The following is a 19,534-nucleotide window of genomic DNA, read 5'->3' as shown; positions in this document are numbered from 1 at the left end:
CCCTCTCCTTAGCCCCCCTCTCTTTCTACTCCCTCTCCTTAGCCCCCCTCTCTTTCTACTCCCTCTCCTTAGCCCCCCTCTCTTTCTACTCCCTCTCCTTAGCCCCCCTCTCTTTCTACTCCCTCTCCTTAGCCCCCCTCTCTTTCTACTCCCTCTCCTTAGCCCCCCTCTCTTCCTACTCCCTCTCCTTAGCCCCCCTCTCTTTCTACTCCCTCTCCTTAGCCCCCCTCTCTTTCTACTCCCTCTCCTTAGCCCCCCTCTCTTCCTATTCCCTCTCCTTAGCCCCCCTCTCTTCCTACTTCCTCTCCTTAGCCCCCCTCTCTTTCTACTCCCTCTCCTTAGCCCCCCTCTCTTCCTACTCCCTCTCCTTAGCCCCCCTCTCTTCCTACTCCCTCTCCTTAGCCCCCCTCTCTTCCTACTCCCTCTCCTTAGCCCCCCTCTCTTTCTACTCCCTCTCCTTGGCCCCCCTCTCTTCCTACTTCCTCTCCTTAGCCCCCCTCTCTTTCTACTCCCTCTCCTTAGCCCCCCTCTATTCCTACTTCCTCTCCTTAGCCCCCCTCTCTTTCTACTCCCTCTCCTTAGCCCCCCTCTCTTCCTACTCCCTCTCCTTAGCCCCCCTCTCTTCCTACTCCCTCTCCTTAGCCCCCCTCTCTTTCTACTCCCTCTCCTTAGCCCCCCTCTCTTCCTACTCCCTCTCCTTAGCCCCCCTCTCTTTCTACTCCCTCTCCTTAGCCCCCCTCTCTTCCTATTCCCTCTCCTTAGCCCCCCTCTCTTTCTACTCCCTCTCCTTAGCCCCTCTCTCTTTCTACTCCCTCTCCTTAGCCCCCCTCTCTTCCTATTCCCTCTCCTTAGCCCCCCTCTCTTTCTACTCCCTCTCCTTAGCCCCTCTCTCTTCCTATTCCCTCTCCTTAGCCCCCCTCTCTTCCTACTTCCTCTCCTTAGCCCCCCTCTCTTTCTACTCCCTCTCCTTAGCCCCCCTCTCTTCCTATTCCCTCTCCTTAGCCCCCCTCTCTTTCTACTCCCTCTCCTTATCCCCCCTCTCTTCCTACTGCCTTGACTTAGCCCCCTTCCCTATATTCCTACTGCCTCGCCTTAGCCCTCCTCTTTTTAATGCCTTGACTGAGCCCCCCCGATCCCCCTCTTCCTACTCTCTCCCCTTAGCCCCCCCCCCCCCCCCTTAAATACCTATCCTCCTACTCTTTGCTGTACTCCTCCCCCTATTCCTAACCCTTTCCCTTAACCCATCACTCAGCCCACGACTCCTACTTCCTATCCTTACCCCCTCCCCCACCCCCTCTTTACCCCTCTCATCCTACTCCCTCGCACCCCACCCCCCCCCCCCTTCCTACTCCCTCCCTTAATCCCTCCCTTCCTGCTACCACCCCTCGATCAGCCCCCTGTTTACGACTCGGGGGAGGGGGAGCCCAAAGGGAATAAGATGTGGGGAGTTAAAATAAACTCACCCCTTTCTAGCTCATCCCCTAGCTACCTTTGTCTAAAGGGGGATAGTACAATGGGAAAGATAGTTATTCAGGGAGTGAAAGAGGTGTTTTTCACTCATAAAATAACCCTACTTAAAAAGCTTTTCTCAAATGATTGAAGCGACAAGGGTGCATGTAGTTGGAAACAAAACTGTAAGGGGGTTTCTGATCTAAAATTCTCAAAAATCACCCTCGTAACGCAGAATGAATTGATACATTTTCTTCTTTTGTTTTGATTATTATGAATTTTCTCTATTGATGTAAATTTAAGATAGAAGTAAAAAAACCCAGTGTAAACCTTCAACCTACGGTGTCGCTCCCAAGCACTTAAAACCACAAAAATACTTGTCAACCGTGAACTCTGATCATTTCATTTGACTATACTCACACATGCCCTATCTCCGCAGAACCATTCGCCAACTTCGGCTGGAAAAATGTGCTTTTGCGGGAGTGCCTTCATGATTTTGGAAGGATTACATTCCAGTGCTATCGATTTGGGTAGGCAGAGTTTTGATTTCTTACTGTAATATTCATTCAAATGTACGCCATTCACAGAAACTAAAGGTTCTTGCATGGTTTCCCTTGTTTGCGTGTGGTTGTGTGTGTGTGTGTTTCGTGTGTGCGTCACTGTGTGTGTGTGTGTGTGTGTGTGTGTGTGTGTGTGTGCGCGGCGGCGTGCGTTTGTGTGCGTACGAGTGTGTGTGTGTGTGAATGAGAAAGGGGGGGGAGACTGAGAGAGTCACGATCACATACTAACACACACACACACACATACACACATGGGAGAGAGTTTCGGTCACACACACACACACACAAACACACATGCACACTGTGACAAGCACACACACACATACGACGGGGCCAACGGCATTGCTTAAATGTACAAATTTCAGTCTTAGCTGTCATAAATAGCAAATCCCTTTTGATTTGTGAATATATAATGTACGTGCTTTCAAACCGCGAAAGCTAGAAACAAGTCATTTTAACCTAAGATAGTAATAGTCCTGAACAAAAAATGTGCACTGATTTTTTGTTTTAAGGGGGCAGGTACACCTAGCGGGGGGTCACATTTTTGTGTTGATGGTTCATCAGGTAAATATCACTGAAATTTAATGGGATTTGGCAGGAAGATAGTAAATTGGCTGAATTTTAAGAAAATCTAATTAGTTTTGTACATAACACAATATAAAGGTGGATATTTGGGTATAATTGTATTTATTGTTATCGCGGTTAATTTTGAAGGTTTACATGGTTCTCAACACACTCAGTCTCAACCAATCATTGTAAGTCTCCAATGATTTGCATAGCTTAAATTTAATGTTTGTTCTAAGGGATGAACCTCAGTCTCGAGTATTTGGGCCTTAGGAACTCATTTTTCAGCTTCGCCAATTCCTCGTAAAATAGTCGATAAAATATGTGACTTCATAATATTAAAAAAAAAAAATTATGCTTTTTTCTGAAAGATCAGAGGTTCATCCTTTAGCAAACAGTATAAAAAAGAAAAACCCAAAGTTTCTTTGCTATATCTCAAAAGGTTCTTGAGATATCCTTTGAAAACTGCCGACAAATGTGAATTTCGACTAACTTTTTGACCCTCAAAATTCAGGAAAACAATAGCATGTTTGATCTTGCCTTCAGCTCCTGTCCTAATGTCCACCTGGATTATAGGGTAGATCCTCCCTCTCAGCTTGCAACTCATTCATGGTCAGTCTCTGGCGCCTGCGGGTGATTCTGGCCTCATGAGATGATGCCTGGCGCTACGCGTGCTTGATACGTTCCGTGTCAATGTCCGGTCGCTGCCGATTGCCCGCGCTGCCAGCACGGAGCGTCGGTTCACAGAACTGTTTGTCAAGTTTCCAAAACTTATTTGTTGACTGGTATGAATTTATGAAAACAAGTGTTGCACTTTTTCTTACACTGGAACACCAACTCACTGTCAAGCCCTTGTCTTGTCTTTTCCAACAAAGTGACAATCACTTTGCAAACTTTGCACACTAACTGAGTGTTTATCATGTCTGACAACATTTGTATGTCAATGATCCTGTTCCCAGCAGGCATGGAAGCAACAGTAGGCCTAACTATATCATCATCACCACCTTTCACAGTCACAGGGTTTATTACATCTTTGCCACTGCCTTCTGCCTTCTCAATCACTTTGTACATGATCAACAGTTTCTTCTGGGAAGTTGTGGGCGTGTCCCCCGTGAAAATCGAATCGATTTCAGTCACCAAATTGTCATCGCTCACACTCGCACTGTTGTGAACCGATGCCGGCGATGGAGTCGAACACTGTTCAAAACATACTTTCTTCGCTTTCGAACCTCCTGGCGTGTGTTGGTTTCCCATAAACTTTCTTTTCTTCGAGAAGTTGACACCTTTTTTCCTCTGAAACATTTTCGGAGGTTTGCACACATGCAACACAATACAACTCCAACCTTGAATGAAAATCTCCACTGCAGAGCAAAACAATGCTGCTTCCGGTGGGAGAGAGAAGGGAGCGGCTTGTAGTTGAAATACTGCGCGGGAGCCGTCATTATGTTCGATAAGCATGGTGTATAGTACGGAGTCGATTTTTCGATTTTGGGGGTCAAAATTTACGAAACTCGGCACAGACACCCCCTCATTGAAGCCGAATAACTCGAAAACTATTGCACTCAGTCACAAAATTTAAACTGTGTAATAAAATTCAGCCAATTTAGCATCAAAAACAACCAACACATTCAGGAAAGAAAAAAAGTCATTGTTGGTCGAATTTTCAGGTGTACCTGCCCCCTTAAACGTTCTCCTTTTTGTCAGTCATTCCATGTGATGCGATATAACCTCGTCCAGGAAATATACGACTAGGAATACTTCCCGGTGTGTAAGCACAGTATCCTGAAATTTAGAAGTAGAACGCAGTAAGCCATGTAACAGCTGACAGAAAACACTTTTCGTCGTGTGAACCGAACAACCTGGACTGATCGAACACGTATATAAGCTTACATGTACAGTATAATGTTTCCCAACTGCGTAAGTTGGGTCATTTTTTCTGTTACCCCAAAATGGTCGGCTCGACTGATCTAAAGCTGTTGTAGGAGAGAAGAGAATTCTGTCAAATTACCCACAGCAGATTTGCTGCCGGTGTAACACGAAAAAGTTACTCCCACGAGATTTTTACTCTGGAGTAAATATTTCGTACGAAACTTTTACTCCCTTTACGAAAAACTTACTCCCCATAGCACGAGAAAATTACTCCCCACGACAGGTGTGTTTCGAGTCAACATTTCGGTCGAAAATGTTACTCCCCTGACGAATAAATAACGAATAAATGATTTCACCCTGACACGAGCTACTAGTTAACTGCCCACGCCAGGTGTACGAAACTTTTACTCCCTTGTCCCGTGTTAGTGTGCAAGGGGTGGGGGAGGGGTAGTGCGACATTTGTTTGTGCGAAATCACATATTGGCATTATCCCTTCGCCTGCATCCCAATTTCGGGTACGAGAATTTTACTGGAAGTAAAAAAAAATGGGGAGTACAAATTTCGTGGAGGGAGTAATTTTTTCGTGCCTTGGGCCTGGGGAGTTCTTTTCTCGTACGAAGGGTGTACTCGGACGAAATTTTTACTCCGGAGTAAATTTTTCGTGGAGTAAAAATTTCGTGTTACACCGGACCGAGATTACCTTCAACTAGTTTACTTCCCTTCAGAACAAAACTTACTGGTATTCAATCATCTGTTTGCTCCCACATAATGTATCTTCGAAGAGCCTGGGAAGAAGGGAAAGAACTCTATCGTTACCTGGGAAGTAACTCTGCCAAAGGGGTGGTCACTCTCACCTCGTCACCGTGAGTTTGTGTACTTTGAGGGTGTGCTGAGCTGCGGAAGTCGTGTCAAAATCAGGGCTCTCCAAACTATGCGTCCATGCACTAGAAGCCGAAAACACGTATTAAAAATTCACGGGGGTCCCGGGACGCACTAAATATCTAGGTACTGTTTTCAGGGTGTAGTCGTCAGCTAAATCTAGTGCAAGCACCAATGCCAACGTCACGCGGGAACGTGACAACATCGGAAAGGAGACACTGAGAAGCCGATGCAGGACTCGTGTACCTGCATTTAAGAGGGGGGGGGGAGGGAGTCCTGGGTTCCGGAAGTCACCCCCCCCCCTCCTAACCAACAAATGTACTTTTCTTTACAAAAAGAGAGACAAAAAAACACCCCTTTCCAAATGCTAAATGTCAGCTGCATCTGCCTCATTGTGTATGTGTGTGTGCGTGTTCCCTTCAACAAGGTATCTCCTGGAATATTCCGACACAAAAAGACACTTCATACTCCTGACAATGACTATGTGTGATCACATTGTCTTGTATATGTGAGACGATGACTGTCCATGACATTTGTTGCACGCTTGTTTGGGTTGTTTTGCGCATCAGTGCACTAATAAGATGCGTGCCTGTATGATCACGTGAGACCGCGAGACTTGTGAAAGATCTCGGCAGTCGAGCGGGAACCTTTGCGAAGTAAAGAACAAGGAATGACTTCGCTTGCTCGACTCACTTTTATTGCGTTTGACTGAGAAGCGTTCACCCAACAAACAACCACCAGAACAAACAGAACAACAACACCACATATAAGTACACAGGGGTTTTGGGGCTACTCGACTCCTTTTGACCCTCTAAAACTCCATTGAGGGTGGCCACGTACCCTCTACAAACTCAAAGTTGGGGTCCCGGGACCGTCCGTGGAGAGTCCTGCTCCGTATGTTCACAACACACACACACACACACACACACACACACACTCTCTCTCTCTCTCTCTAGATTCCCAGTCTATATGAATACAGCGAGTCCAAACTCGACTAAATGTAACAAAGCAGCTGAATTTGTACTCATAGTTTTAATTTTGAGTTTCTTGAATTCTTTAACAATAACATGCAGAGAGAAAGCAAATGTGCGTTTACTCAAATAAGATCAAGAACCCTGAAAAATATTTATGCTTTTCTTTTCTTTATTTGGTGTTTAACGTCGTTTTCAACCACGAAGGGTTATATCGCGACGGGGAAAGGGGGAAGATGGGATAGAGCCACTTGTCAATTGTTTCTTGTTCACAAAAGCACTAATCAAAAATTTGCTCCAGGGGCTTGCAACGTAGTACAATATATTACCTTACTGGGAGAATGCAAGTTTCCAGTACAAAGGACTTAACATTTCTTACATCAGTACTGCTTGACTAAAATCTTTACAAAAATTGACTATATTCTATACAAGAAACACTTAACAAGGGTAAAAGGAGAAACAAAATCCGTTAGTCGCCTCTTACGACATGCTGGGGAGCATCGGGTAAATTCTTCCCCCTAACCCACGGGGGGTTAAATAATTATGCCAATAGTGCAAGTATGCGCAGCTGTGGTTAACATACATGTGCATACCTCTCACAGTAAGATTGGATTGTACATTCTGTACTTTCTGTTGGAATAACCAGCTCAGTATGATCTCCTTTTGCATAATGAGGTCATGAGGAGCAGGGCATTGCATCAATACAATATTGCAGGAAAGGCTGTATGCACAAATTAGTTTAAAACAACTTTTAAAAATAAATGTTTGATAAACGTGGTTTTTGAGATGGTCGATAAAATGTAACTAAGTCAAGAATTTCTTTTCTTCTTCTTCTGCGTTCGTGGGCTGAAACTCCCATGTATACTCGTGTTTTTGTTTTTTGCTCGAGTGGAATTTTACGTGTATGACCGTTTTTTACCCTGCCATTTAGGCAGCCATACGCCGTTTTTGGAGGAAGTTTCTTTCAAACGGTTTAGATTAGCATGGCTTTGATGTGCAAAGTTTAAGCCTGAGGGAGAAAAAACACTTCTTTTTTTTTGAATATGTGATATTGGTTTCAAACGATCATCATGCTATAAATGTTTAACAGATGTACAGATCTAGAATCACAGAAAAACGTATACATTTTGTTTAACACATTGACACAATTTTGGGATTCAGACACTGTTAGGCAACAACAACAAAGTTGATAAATGATAGAATCAATTTAATTGCAGGGGGGAAAAAATGTGAAAGCAGAGATATTCTAAAATCAATGCATCACTAAATGAATCCCAAATTTACCGAATCACGAAAAAAAGTCAAGTCACAGAGAGAACATAAGATATTGTTTATTAAATATTGCATGTTACATAAAATGACATGAAAAACAAAACGATGATTTTTTATCATGGACTGAAATAATTAATAAATTATACAAAGGAAAAAAATGAATACGAAGAAGACAAGACGGATGAACTTATGCTGTCCAAGGGAAACCACCCTTCTCGTTCAGAATCTTGCTGCGGCCGTCCTTTGTGATTAGCTCCCCTGAGTCTCCCTTCAACAAAACCAGGCAGGGAATCCCTCCCACTTCGTACATCTCGGCCAGATCAGACTGGGAAAGACAAAAATATAAATATATTTATATATATATGATATATATATATATATATATATATATATATATATATATATCCCATGACCTCCCTTCTTTGTCTCTGTTACTTCAGTATGGGTATATATGTTGTATTTTTATAGCTCAATAAATACATCATGGACTCAAAAAAATATATGATAGTGCAGATTCCGATTTGGGCGAAGAACTACTTTGCTCCCGACCTTTGACCTCGCGCCGAACAATGTGACACATTTGTATGAAGTTCCAAAATCGTATTGCACGGCTCAGAAAACCATATCAGTTGCACGCAAAAATGAATCTCAGAACTGATCTGATGTATGAGATGCAATAAGCAAACGTTTCTTTCATTATGAAAGCAATGCAGGTGGGAAAAAACGAACATTCAACTTACAAGATAACCAGATGCTAGCGAACCAAAACAAAAACACGAGTACCCTCCCCTTGCTTCGTTAGCAGACGACTTTTGAGAATCTGTCAGACCGTCCTTACCTGGCACGGTTGGGCTTCGCTATCATCAGCTGTTTCACGTGTTTTGCGAGCAAGTCTACTCTTTTGCCTGGCTCTGCAGTAAGTCCACATTGGCGATGAAGGTATCTAAGAACTTAACATGTGTGTATTTTTCCGTAATCCAGTCATATTCTTTCAAAATGCAATCAAGCGGCGGTGACAGACTTGGGTCCTGTTTTCATCGCATCAATACCAGTTTAGGTTCATGCAAACACACTCGCAAAACAGTTTATCATGTAGATACATTTCAAATAGGGAGCAAATGGTTAAATCTACATATGTGTTCCCTAAAATTTGCTTCTCTGTCAATAAGACTAATTGTATAATAATGCGTTCGAAAAAAACAACGTGGAATCGATTCTGAATCGAGTCGAGTAAGCCAAATGGGGGCCAAACCGGTTTCCCCGTTCCGCCGACCTGAAACGCAAAAGAATTGTGCGCTTCAACTAAATGGATTTCTATACGACTTCATTACTTTCTTGCAACTTATGAACCTTTACTTAACGCTTTTAAACGGTCTGAAAGTAGTGTTACCGCGTACTTATAGATGCACTCATTCGTTTTATTTTTTCAGCGACGGTCACTTAGTTTAAGGTTGCAAAAAGGCCATGTCTCGCTGAAAACACTGTTTCACACTCCACAGATCGCAAAAGTGCCGCTAGTAGTCTACACTTTGTGTTTGATGGTAGAATGGGATATACAGATTACAACACTCGTGGTTTTTTATATGGCTTGTATTTCAGTCAAGACCCAGCGGGAATATCAATCGAGAGCCACTCGCCAAAGGCTCGTGTCTCCCGATGATATTCATCCGCTGGGTCTTGACTGAAATACAAGCCATATAAAAAACCACTCGTGTTGTAACCTATACATATACACAAAGGATAAATTGATAAGATAAGATAAAATAGGATAATTCTTTAGTACGCATACAGGTGCTATCATACATCAATCCCTCACCCACGAGTGGGACCGATTCTAATTGAATTTTGTTTGTTTGTTTGCTTAACGCCCAGCCGACCACGAAGGGCCATATTAGGGCGGTGCTGCTTTGACATATAACGTGCGCCACACACAAGACAGAAGTCGCAGCACAGGCTTCATGTCTCACCCAGTCACATTATTCTGACACCGGACCAACCAGTGATTCTAATTGAATCAGATTGTTAAAATAGTATACGTTGATTATACATTGCTACAATCTATAAAAAGAAAACAGAGATTATTATTAGTGGTAAGAAAAAAATAATGACGTTAAATACAATGTTGTGTTAAAAAAAAAATTTTAAATCCGTCAGAAGTGTTACAGGATGATTCTGGAAAGCATTTCTCTGGTATACCATTTACAGGATGCAAAATTCAAACATTGACTCTTTTGGTATGTTAAAATGTTTCCTAGTGTGCTCCACAAGGCTGAACAGAGGTTTCATATAAACCGTCTTATGTTTTAAAATGTTGTCTTAAAATAACGTCATAAACTCAGTGTTAGGTGTGGGCAAGTTCACACCACAGCTATTTCAGAGAAAAATGTGTAGAGGCACGTGAAGCAGAAAAGTTAACATTTCCATCATGAGAAATGATACAAATTGATTGATTAGACATGTGTGAGCGGTATTTCTTAGCTTTTCGTTTGAGCCAAAAGAGAGGCTTCATTTCGAATTCATGTAGAACAAAACACTGCCTCGCCTTTTTGTTTGACCCAAAATAGTAGCTTCATGTCAAATTTCTGGAAAATAAACCAGGACCTCACCCATTTGTCTCAGCCTCAAGAGTGGCTTCATGTCTAATTCATGTCATACGAAACATGACCTCACCTCTTTGTCTTTCCCTGGACAAGATATTTAACTTTTTAATTAGGAGAAAAAAAATTTCAACAAGATTAAAAGTAACAAGTATAAAAAGTCATGATCTTTTAAGAACCTTCTTTATTTCACTTTGATAGACCTAAATGTAAATAGTTCCAAACAGGGGAATCACCATGAAAACTGAGACAAGGAACACAAATAAATAGTTCACTAGTGCATCGCCCAATGAAGGGACATTAAAAACCACCAACCAACGATCCAACCTGTGGCTCAATGTCAAATTCATGTTAGACAAAATGTGAACTCACCTTTTTCTCTGAGCCGAAGCCAATGGTGAGCCAGGGCATTGTTTCGTAGTATTCGGCATAGCTCTTCTGGTCGCGGTCGGAGCTGATGAAGATCACCTCAAATTTCTTGCCTTTCTGCTTGATGTTTTTGTAGACTTCTGCCAGCACCGGCGTGAAGCCACGGCAGGGTGGGCACCAGTGGGCGGAGAAGTACAGACCTACACAAGAGAAATATATTTATTTAAGTACAGCCTGATTGAAGAGTGTGTTGTTTTGACTTACGCAGACAAATACCTTTCATGCAGGTGGAGATTGATAACTGTAACGTACCTGAAGACAAACCATAAACATGGACCTGGGTATACACAGTACATACATTTAATAGATGTGTACACTATTTTATCTTCGGTAAAGTATAAGCTTACACGGACAAGTAAATTTAAGAAGAGCAGACTGATGGGCGTTAAGAAAAGACCTAAAAGGACAAGTATATTCCATGCAGGTACAGTCTGATAACTGCAATGCGAAAGCCTGTCTTCCATATTTTTTCTGTTCAATGTCCATTACTTATTATTCCATTGCTTGAACATCTCAGTGAAAAAAATAGCGGCAACAAGATTTGTGCCACCCAGGTGTGTGTGTGTGTGTGTGTGTGTGTGTGTGTGTCTTCCATATTTTTTTCTATTCAATTTCCATTACTTAAATTATTCCATTGCTTGAACATCTCAGTGAAAAAACTAGCGGCAACAAGGTTTGTGCCACCCAGGTTTGTGTGTGTTTGTGTGTGTGTGTGTGTGTGTGTGCATGTCACGCAGTGTGAATGTGTGTGTGTGTGTGTGTGCATGCATGTCACGCAGTGTGAATGTGCGTGTGTTACAGTACTACCTGGTTGGCCAGTAGGGCCTACTATCTGGTCAAATGGGTCAAAATAGCCATTTATGCACTTTCGCTGCTTGTGGAAGACACTTCAAATACTCCTATGATACGAGTGATAAATATCAAGCCTACTGACAAACTGCCACATTTTCGCGTTTCATTACATTTTCATTTTTATATAATTTGCTCAAGCAATGGGAACTCCCGGGGATTCCCCTTTTACGCGCGCGTCATGAAGTTCGGCTGCAAAATGCACGTGTCGCTATTTTTCATCTGTGCCCTGCTTGTGTGGCGAAAGGGGACTTGCGGCAGACAAAGAGGACGAGAAGAATGTAAGCCGGTATACACATATATGCAATTGTGGCAAACTATCATTCATTGACTGTGTTGCATTGTAGGCTAGTGATCTAGTTCCGTTTTTCCTTTTTGCCCCCCCCCCCCCCCCCCCTCCACCAGCCCCCACCCCCACCACACACACACACACAGAGTACAGAAAAAGAGAGAGAGAGAGAGAGAGAGAGAGAGAGAGAGAGAGAGAGAGAGAGAGAGAGAGAGAGAGAGAGATTGATTGATTGATTAAACTTTATTACAGAAGGATGGAGATTTTAGGCATTGCCTAGTCTCACAATCTGTCCTTGCAAACAAAGACGAGAACAAAACAACACATGAAAGAGAGAGAGAGAGAGAGAGAGAGAGAGAGAGAGAGAGAGAGAGAGAGAGAAGCATCCCACAAAGAGAAACTTGAAAGCGTAATAATAATAACTGGCGAGCCCGGAGTAAGGACGGTACTAGCTGTGGCTCTGACTCATAACCTTGACCGACTTATTGCATCCTGTTTAATACTAAAGACCGTGTTACATAGTCGTTTTTTCGTTAGTTTCGTTCTGTTAATTCTGTCCGGTTGATTTTTCTTCTACTGGCCATTGTCGTAGTACAGACGCAAGTGACAAGCATATGCCAGGTATCATAATTATGTTCTTGCAGTAAATGTTTACTTAATTTATGTTAGATGTACTTGACATCAAACTGCATTACAGTCGTAGCCTATTACATAGTTTACATAATTTATCACCGGTTTCCTATCCGCTTGACTTAGATTTTTCACCATTTTCCATTCTTGTATCAATGTGGATTTTTTGTTTCTGTTAAAAAACTGATTTTAAACAGACAGTTTAAAAGTGAGAGACTTTTAGTGCTTTTGTCATGAGTGTCTGAGCTTTGAAGCAGCAGGAAATTGCGGCATTTTCTTCAAATAAACATGATGTCTGCAGTTGACACGCGCGCTCACATAAGAGAGAGAGAGAGAGAGAGAGAGAGAGACAGAGACAGAGAGACAGACAGACAGAGACAGAGCGAGCCGCGAGACAGAGAGAGAGAGAAAGAGGGAGGAAGAGAGAGATATAAAGAGAGAGAGATAAAGAGAGAGAAAGAAAGAGGGAGGAAGAGAGAGAGAGAGCGAGCGAGAGACAGAGCGAGCGAGACAGAGAGAAAGAGGGAGGAAGAGAGAGAGAGATATATATATAAAGAGAGAGAGAGACTGATAAACAGAGAGAGAGAGAGAGAGAGAGAGAGATGGAGGGGGGTGGAGAGAGAGTGAGTCAACCCGAAAAGAAAAGCCGGATAGCGATATTGATATTGATACTGTGTCAGTGTAGGTGAAAGACTACACGCCACAAGCCAGTACAGGGGCGGTGCGTGTGTGTGTTTTCGCCGTGAGAGCTTCGCTCATAACTTTTTTTTAAAAAATTTTTAAATTTTTTATAGCATCATTGCTTGAGCATCTTGCGACGGCTACAATGTTAGACCTGTGTACGGGACGCTTTAAAACTGCTCGCAAAGGCAAAAGAAGTTTCGTTCAGGGAGACGTCCTTACTTGTTCACTGCTATCCAGATAGTACTGGTTTGCCAGGTAGTACTGTAACATGCGTGCGTGTGTAATGTGTGTGTGTGTGTGTGTGTGTGTGTGTGTGTGTGTGTGTGTGTGTGTGTGTGTGTGTGTGTGTGTGTGTGTGTTAAAGGTGTAATCAGACATCTGAACTTCTGCCAGAATGACTAAAATTTAATTTTTTCATGCCACAGCAGTGAGACGAGGATGGGACATGGACACGGTCTCTCAGACATCCCATAAAGCTGACCCATGTCCATCCCGGTGAAACAATATGAAGTGGGTGGGGGCAAGACTGAAGCAGTGGGGCAAGATCGAACCGGCTATGGAAAATCTTGACCGAAGCTTGGAAGGCTACAACTACAATCATCGAGTCGATGTTTCGATGGGGACAACTTGTGTGAATGATGATGAAAGACGAACAATGCACAAATGATGTTCCTTCACTTATCGTCAGTTACAGACAAAGGAGGGGGGAGGGGGGGGGGGGGGTGGGGGGGGGGGGGGGGGGGCAACATAAACTGTGACATGTATGTCATGATACATGTATGTGTATGTGAGTACCAGCTCCGATTTATTGTATTGCAGACGACTCAACGTATTGTCGTATAAAAAGAAACGTTTACTTTATTATGCAGATTATAATTAATTGCCAACAATGTGATGATCTGTTTAGCTTACTACTTAGCTTACTGACAACAGAGATATAAACGTAATTTATTAACCTGACAACTTCAGGGTACAGCTACATATTTTAACGCTCAGAGAACGGCAAGAGTTTACCTTAGTGTTTCGGTAACAGATTTTTTTTAAAGGCTATATAACACGTAAACATCAAAACACAGACAAACTTAGGACAGTGTCAAAGGGATAAATCAAAAGTAAACAAGTCGCATAAGGCGAAATTACTACATTTAGTCAAGCTGTGGAACTCACAGAATGAAACTGAACGTAGTCCGCCGCTAGTGCAAAAGGCAGTGAAAGTGAGCCTGTTTGACGCGGTAGCGCTGTGCTTCATAGCACGCTTTACCGTACCTCTCTTCATTTTAACTTTCTGAGCGTGTTTTTAATCCAAACATATCATATCTATATGTTTTTAGAATCAGGAACCGACAAGGAATAAGATGAAATTGTTTTTAAATCGATTTCGGAAAGTTAATTTTGATGATAATTTTTATATTTTTAATTTTCAGAGCTTGTTTTTAATCCAAATATAACATATTTATATGTTTTTAGAATCAGAACATGATAAAGAATAAGATGAACGTAAATTTGGATCGTTTTATAAGGATTTTTTTTTTTTACAATTTTCAGATTTTTAGTGACCAAAGTCATTAATTAATTTTTAAGCCACCAAGCTGAAATGCAATACCGAAGTCCGGCCTTCGTCGAAGATTGCTTGGCCAAAATTTCAATCAATTTGATTGAAAAATGAGGGTGTGACAGTGCCGCCTCAACTTTTACAAAAAGCCGGATATGACGTCATCAAAGACATTTATCTAAAAAAAGAAAAAAACGTCCGGGGATATCATTCCCAGGAACTCTCATGTCAAATTTCATAAAGATCGGTCCAGCAGTTTAGTCTGAATCGCTCTACACACACGCACACACACACATACACCACACCCTCGTCTCGATCCCCCCCCCCCCCCCCCCTACGTTAAAACATTTAGTCAAAACTTGACTAAATGTAAAAAGTAAAGTAATAAATTTGAAAATGAGGACAACATTATGGCTCAGATTGCTCCATTTTCCTTGTTTTTTTATCACAATTTTCCGGGGGGGGGGGGCATGCCCCCAAACCCCTCTTGGAGGTTCGGGTGCAGTTTCGCCTCGTCAATCTGTCACTAAAAGAAATGTGGACCCCCCCACCCCTTAAAAAAAGGATGTGATCCGCCCCTGGTGTGTCTGTCATGCTTGAACGCGCGCAGGCTTGCTTCAGGCTACCGATATAGGGAATCTGCGGAATTCTAACATTGTGAACAACAGGCCAGTTCGATCGTGGCGTACCCGACACACTTAGAGACGTCTATTGTCTGCCGCTACGATCAAGCCTTCTGTCCCTAACGACACCCAAAACAACAGAGGCGTTGCTATAATAGCCACCCACAACAATACAGAGTACACACACCACCCGCTACTACTGACCCGGAGTAAAAGTGGCCAAGGATCTAGCTGATCGACCTGTTTGCCTTGACCATATTGGGATTACCTTAAGGCCGGCCGATCCTTCCCCTTACTAAAATGTGTTAGATAGGTTATTGTCAAGTACCAGCCACGGTCGATTGCTCACACTGATCACACTGAGGCGGAAGGTATCGTCCACTGGACTACTACTATCACAGAAAGACTACTGTGATAGTAGTAGTCCAGTGGACGATACCTTCCGCCTGTGCACTGATAACCTAACTCTAATCAGGCCAAGAATACTTGACCATTTGTGGTATTTGTTCAAGTTCAGGTTCGAGTGTCAGTTTGCACCTAATTGTAATCAGGCCATTATGATGTAAATAATTCACACGGTCTGGCACAGATACAGAAAGACACGCGCGCGCAAACACAGACACAGACACACACACACGACACTGGCATCAGCCCCCCCCCCCCCCCCCCCGATACAGAAAGACACGCACGCGCTAACACACACGACAATGGCCTCAGACACACCCTCCCCCCCCCCCCCTTCTGTTCTAAATGTCCAGTAGTGAAGTTGTACACTGAATTGAAGCCGAAGGGGTCCGGGCCTATGTACAATGTTGGGCCTCTGTGCAAAGTTTAATATAGTGAAGCCTCCACGGTCACTGTGTATCAAATGCAAGGACGGGTTCGCATACATGTGTCAACTCAGGCAAGAACGGCAAAATTATTGATTCTGCTTCGTCATGCCATGCTGCACAAACAGAGCTTTGAACATACGCGAACGGCGGTTCGTTAGATCGTATGATTCATAAAGGCAGGCTGTTGTTTGAAAATACATGACGGGCGAATGCTGCATCAGCAGAGAAAAAAGAGTTTCCAAGCGACAACCCCCCCTCCCTCCCCCCCCCCCCCCCGCCCTGCCTGCCATCGCCAAAATATTATACAAGATAATAAAGCGTGTGTCAGTCGACTTATTTCATCATCGCTGTTTACTTCATGTATCAAACTTTTCATGGAAAACTTAAAACAGGATTTTCCGGTTTTTTTAATTTTTTTTTTAATGTTATACATATATCTAATGCCGCCTGTTCTTACGGGGAGATATATGGTATGTATCCGGTACTCTATGCTTGGTCATTGAGTATTTTCGAGAAATACCGTGACCGAAGTTTCAGCCCTCCCACGCCTTTCCTTACCCAAATGACTTTTAATGAGGTCTATCATTCTATGGTTGGTCACAGAGTATTTTCGAGAAATACGGACGTCGATTTTTTCCTCCCACAAAACAGTATAGATATCAGTGGCGGAGCAGTTAAGCCCGACTGGGGGTGGGGGAGGGGGTGGGGGAGGGGGGGTTACAACCTGGGAGGTCTAAGCTGAAGAAATTTAGCTATTTTATAAACAATTTGTGGCTTATCCTTGATTTTAAACATGATCAACTGGTGTCAGCAGCCACTCATTATTTCGTTTAAAGTTAGTATTAAAAAATGGCAATTTATCTTCACTGATATCTGCTCCCGACATCATATATAGTATGGTTAGAAGGAAGACATGTCGCATAGGATTGGCAGTTAAAACTGTACAAAAATGATACTGATTAAACAATTACCTATTCCCCCGACTTTACAGCCAGAAACAAGAACAAAATTCACAGAGAGAAAAATTTTTTTTTTACAGCCGAGGGGGGAGGGGGGGGGGGTCCGGAACCCCTGTGACCACCCCCCTAATCCGCCCCTGGATATGTACAAGAATAGTTTCCGATTTCAATTAATGCTTTTAACAACGAACGCAGAATGGTCTAGTCATCCACTCGCGAGTTCTGGGTAAGTGACGACGAACCCCCTCACCACATCCCATCCTCGAGATTGAAGCAAGTATTCGAGAGAGAAAAACGAGAGAGAAAAACGCCAACCACCCACCCACCCACTTAACATCCTGTTAAATTTCGAATACACAGAAATATCAGTGCCTAAATTTGAAGCTCAAACACAGAAGCTACTTGAAGTTTTGACTAAACGTTGACCAGACTGGGAAATTCAGAGAGGGTTGTGACGTATATATGAGAGAGAGAGAACGTTCAGTCAGTGCAGTGCAGTACCGTCGTGTGTGTGTGGTGTGTGTGTGTCACAGTGTGTGTGTCAGTGTGTGCGTGCGTAAGTGCGTGTGCCGTGTGTGTGTGTAGAGTAATTCCTGGAAAACTGCTGGACAGATTTCATGAAACTGTACATACAAATTCTTCAAGCTGATATTCCCAGACTTGACTCTGATCCGGTTTTTCAAAAAAGTTCAGGCAGCACTGTCACGACCTCATTTTTAAACAAACACTGAAAAAATAAACTTGTAAAACAGATGCAACAATTGCAACAAGTTGAACAACTGAGAACTGAGAACAACTGAGAACAGATCAAGCAGCAAATAAACAATCACCCTAACAAACTAAGAATTGTTAATGTATTCCTAGAATATTACGTGGAGAATTTTCAGTTTTAACACTGACTTAACCGAACATCTTCGTGGAGTAACATCATTTTCGTGCAGGGAGTCAGTGTTTTCTTCGTACGTCGGAACAAAGGGAAAGTACTCCTTACGACTGAATTTTGACTCGGAGTCAAATTTTGTGGAGTAAAAAAACGTATTTTATCGTTCCTTGGGGAGTTCTTTTCTTGTATGACAGGTGTACTTGGAGTGACAGTTTCGTGGAGTTCTTTTTTCGTATTACACCGGTCCACTCACTGCTCAGTCGGTGGAGGCTTCTCTCCTCAGCCTTAGTATACTTACAAAACAAAGTCAATCGGTCTTGATGGCTCTTACTGAACCGGGAGCACGTCCCTAACGGTTTTACCGTAAGTAAAACAACGCTGATCGTCATGGTCGAGTCACTAGTTATTCCTACTAGGCTGATGCAGCCGCAGCGACGAAGACTGAAATCGGCGGCTTGCAAATTCATGAGAAAAAACAGCCACTTACCAACAATGGAGTCGGGATTGGCAAATTTGCTGACAGGCACGTTTTTGCCATCCTTTCCGAGCACAGTATCTCCGAGAATCGCCATCATTCCAGCCATGTTTGACGCAGGAGTCTTCGTTGAAATCGTGTCCTTCTCACGGAGTAGCAGACGATCGAATAGCGCCCCGAGTTCTACCGAAGCTTATAAAAATGCGCGATCGTGAATCTTCCGAAATAAAGGCCAGAGGTCAAGGTTAGAGCTCGAGACATGCGCGTTGCCAGCAATGACGCGAGGCTTTATTATTGCGACTACGCAGTGCGACGAAGTTGTGTGTTGTTGTGAATAATCTTTCTAAAATTAAACACTGTGAACCTTTTCTTTCTTTATTTGTTGTTTAACGTCGTTTTCAACCACGAAGGTTATATCGCGACGAGGGAAAGGGGGGAGATAGGATAGGGGAAAGGGGGGAGATGGGATAGAGCCACTTGTTAAGTGTTTCTTGTTCACAAAAGCACTAATCAAAAAATTGCTCCAGGGGCTTGCAACGTAGTACAATAATGACCTTACTGGGAGAATGCAAGTTTCCAGTACAAAGGACTAAACATTTCTTACATGCTGCTTAAAATCTTTACAAACATTGACTATATTCTATACAAGAACCACTCAACAAGGGTAAAAGGAGAAACAGAATCCGTTAGTCGCCTCTTACGACATGCGGGGGCAGAGAAATAAGGATGTGGAAAAGAAGACTTTTGGTAAGTGAAATAAAGGTGATGGATCCAGTCAGGTAGAAATAAGACAACAAGAAAAGAATTGGAAAACTGCAGGGAATAGTAGGGAGAGTTTTCTTGGAAGGAAATATAGGTGAAAGGACTGGTAAGGCAGAAATAAGACAAAAGAAGAGAAGTAAAGGGGTGGGGTAGCTCTGTGGAAACACTCCCGCCGCGTGAAGGCGACCCCATGTGAACCTGGATGCAAATGAATAAGTGTCCGAAGCTGTATTGCCAGCATCTGTCCAGTCATGGTTATATTGGCTACTTAGTACTTATTATACTGACTTGGTGACTAGACTGAGTACTCGCGCCTGTATCATTATATGTGCGTTTCTATCCTCTCTCTCTCTCTTCGTCACACACACACATACACTATAGTGATACACGCACACACTCACATAT

General features: G+C 42.9%; 2 protein-coding genes across 2 annotated transcripts in view; both read right to left on the bottom strand.

Annotated features, from left to right (window-relative positions):
* Positions 1 to 5,476, bottom strand: part of LOC138959443 (4-aminobutyrate aminotransferase, mitochondrial-like) — a 44,874-nt gene extending 39,398 nt beyond the window's left edge. Inside the window, exon 1 of the mRNA XM_070330943.1 lies at positions 5,180 to 5,476. Within this exon, the coding sequence (XP_070187044.1) occupies position 5,180 (1 nt within the window). The 5' untranslated portion in view covers positions 5,181 to 5,476. The remainder of the gene's footprint in view (positions 1 to 5,179) is intronic.
* Positions 5,477 to 6,334: 858 nt separating this feature from the next.
* Positions 6,335 to 18,566, bottom strand: LOC138959442 (uncharacterized). Its single transcript, XM_070330941.1, has 3 exons — positions 18,380 to 18,566; positions 10,534 to 10,730; positions 6,335 to 7,889 (listed from the first exon to the last, which is right to left on the bottom strand). The coding sequence occupies exons 1-3, from the start codon at positions 18,474 to 18,476 to the stop codon at positions 7,752 to 7,754; spliced, it is 432 nt and encodes a 143-aa protein (XP_070187042.1). The 5' UTR covers positions 18,477 to 18,566; the 3' UTR covers positions 6,335 to 7,751.
* Positions 18,567 to 19,534: the final 968 nt, after the last annotated feature.

This window comes from Littorina saxatilis, linkage group LG2 (genome assembly GCF_037325665.1).
Source record: "Littorina saxatilis isolate snail1 linkage group LG2, US_GU_Lsax_2.0, whole genome shotgun sequence".
In the NCBI taxonomy this organism is placed as follows: Eukaryota; Metazoa; Mollusca; class Gastropoda; order Littorinimorpha; family Littorinidae; genus Littorina; species Littorina saxatilis.
Note: the sequence above shows the minus strand (reverse complement) of the source record. Positions and strands in the feature narration are given on the sequence as shown.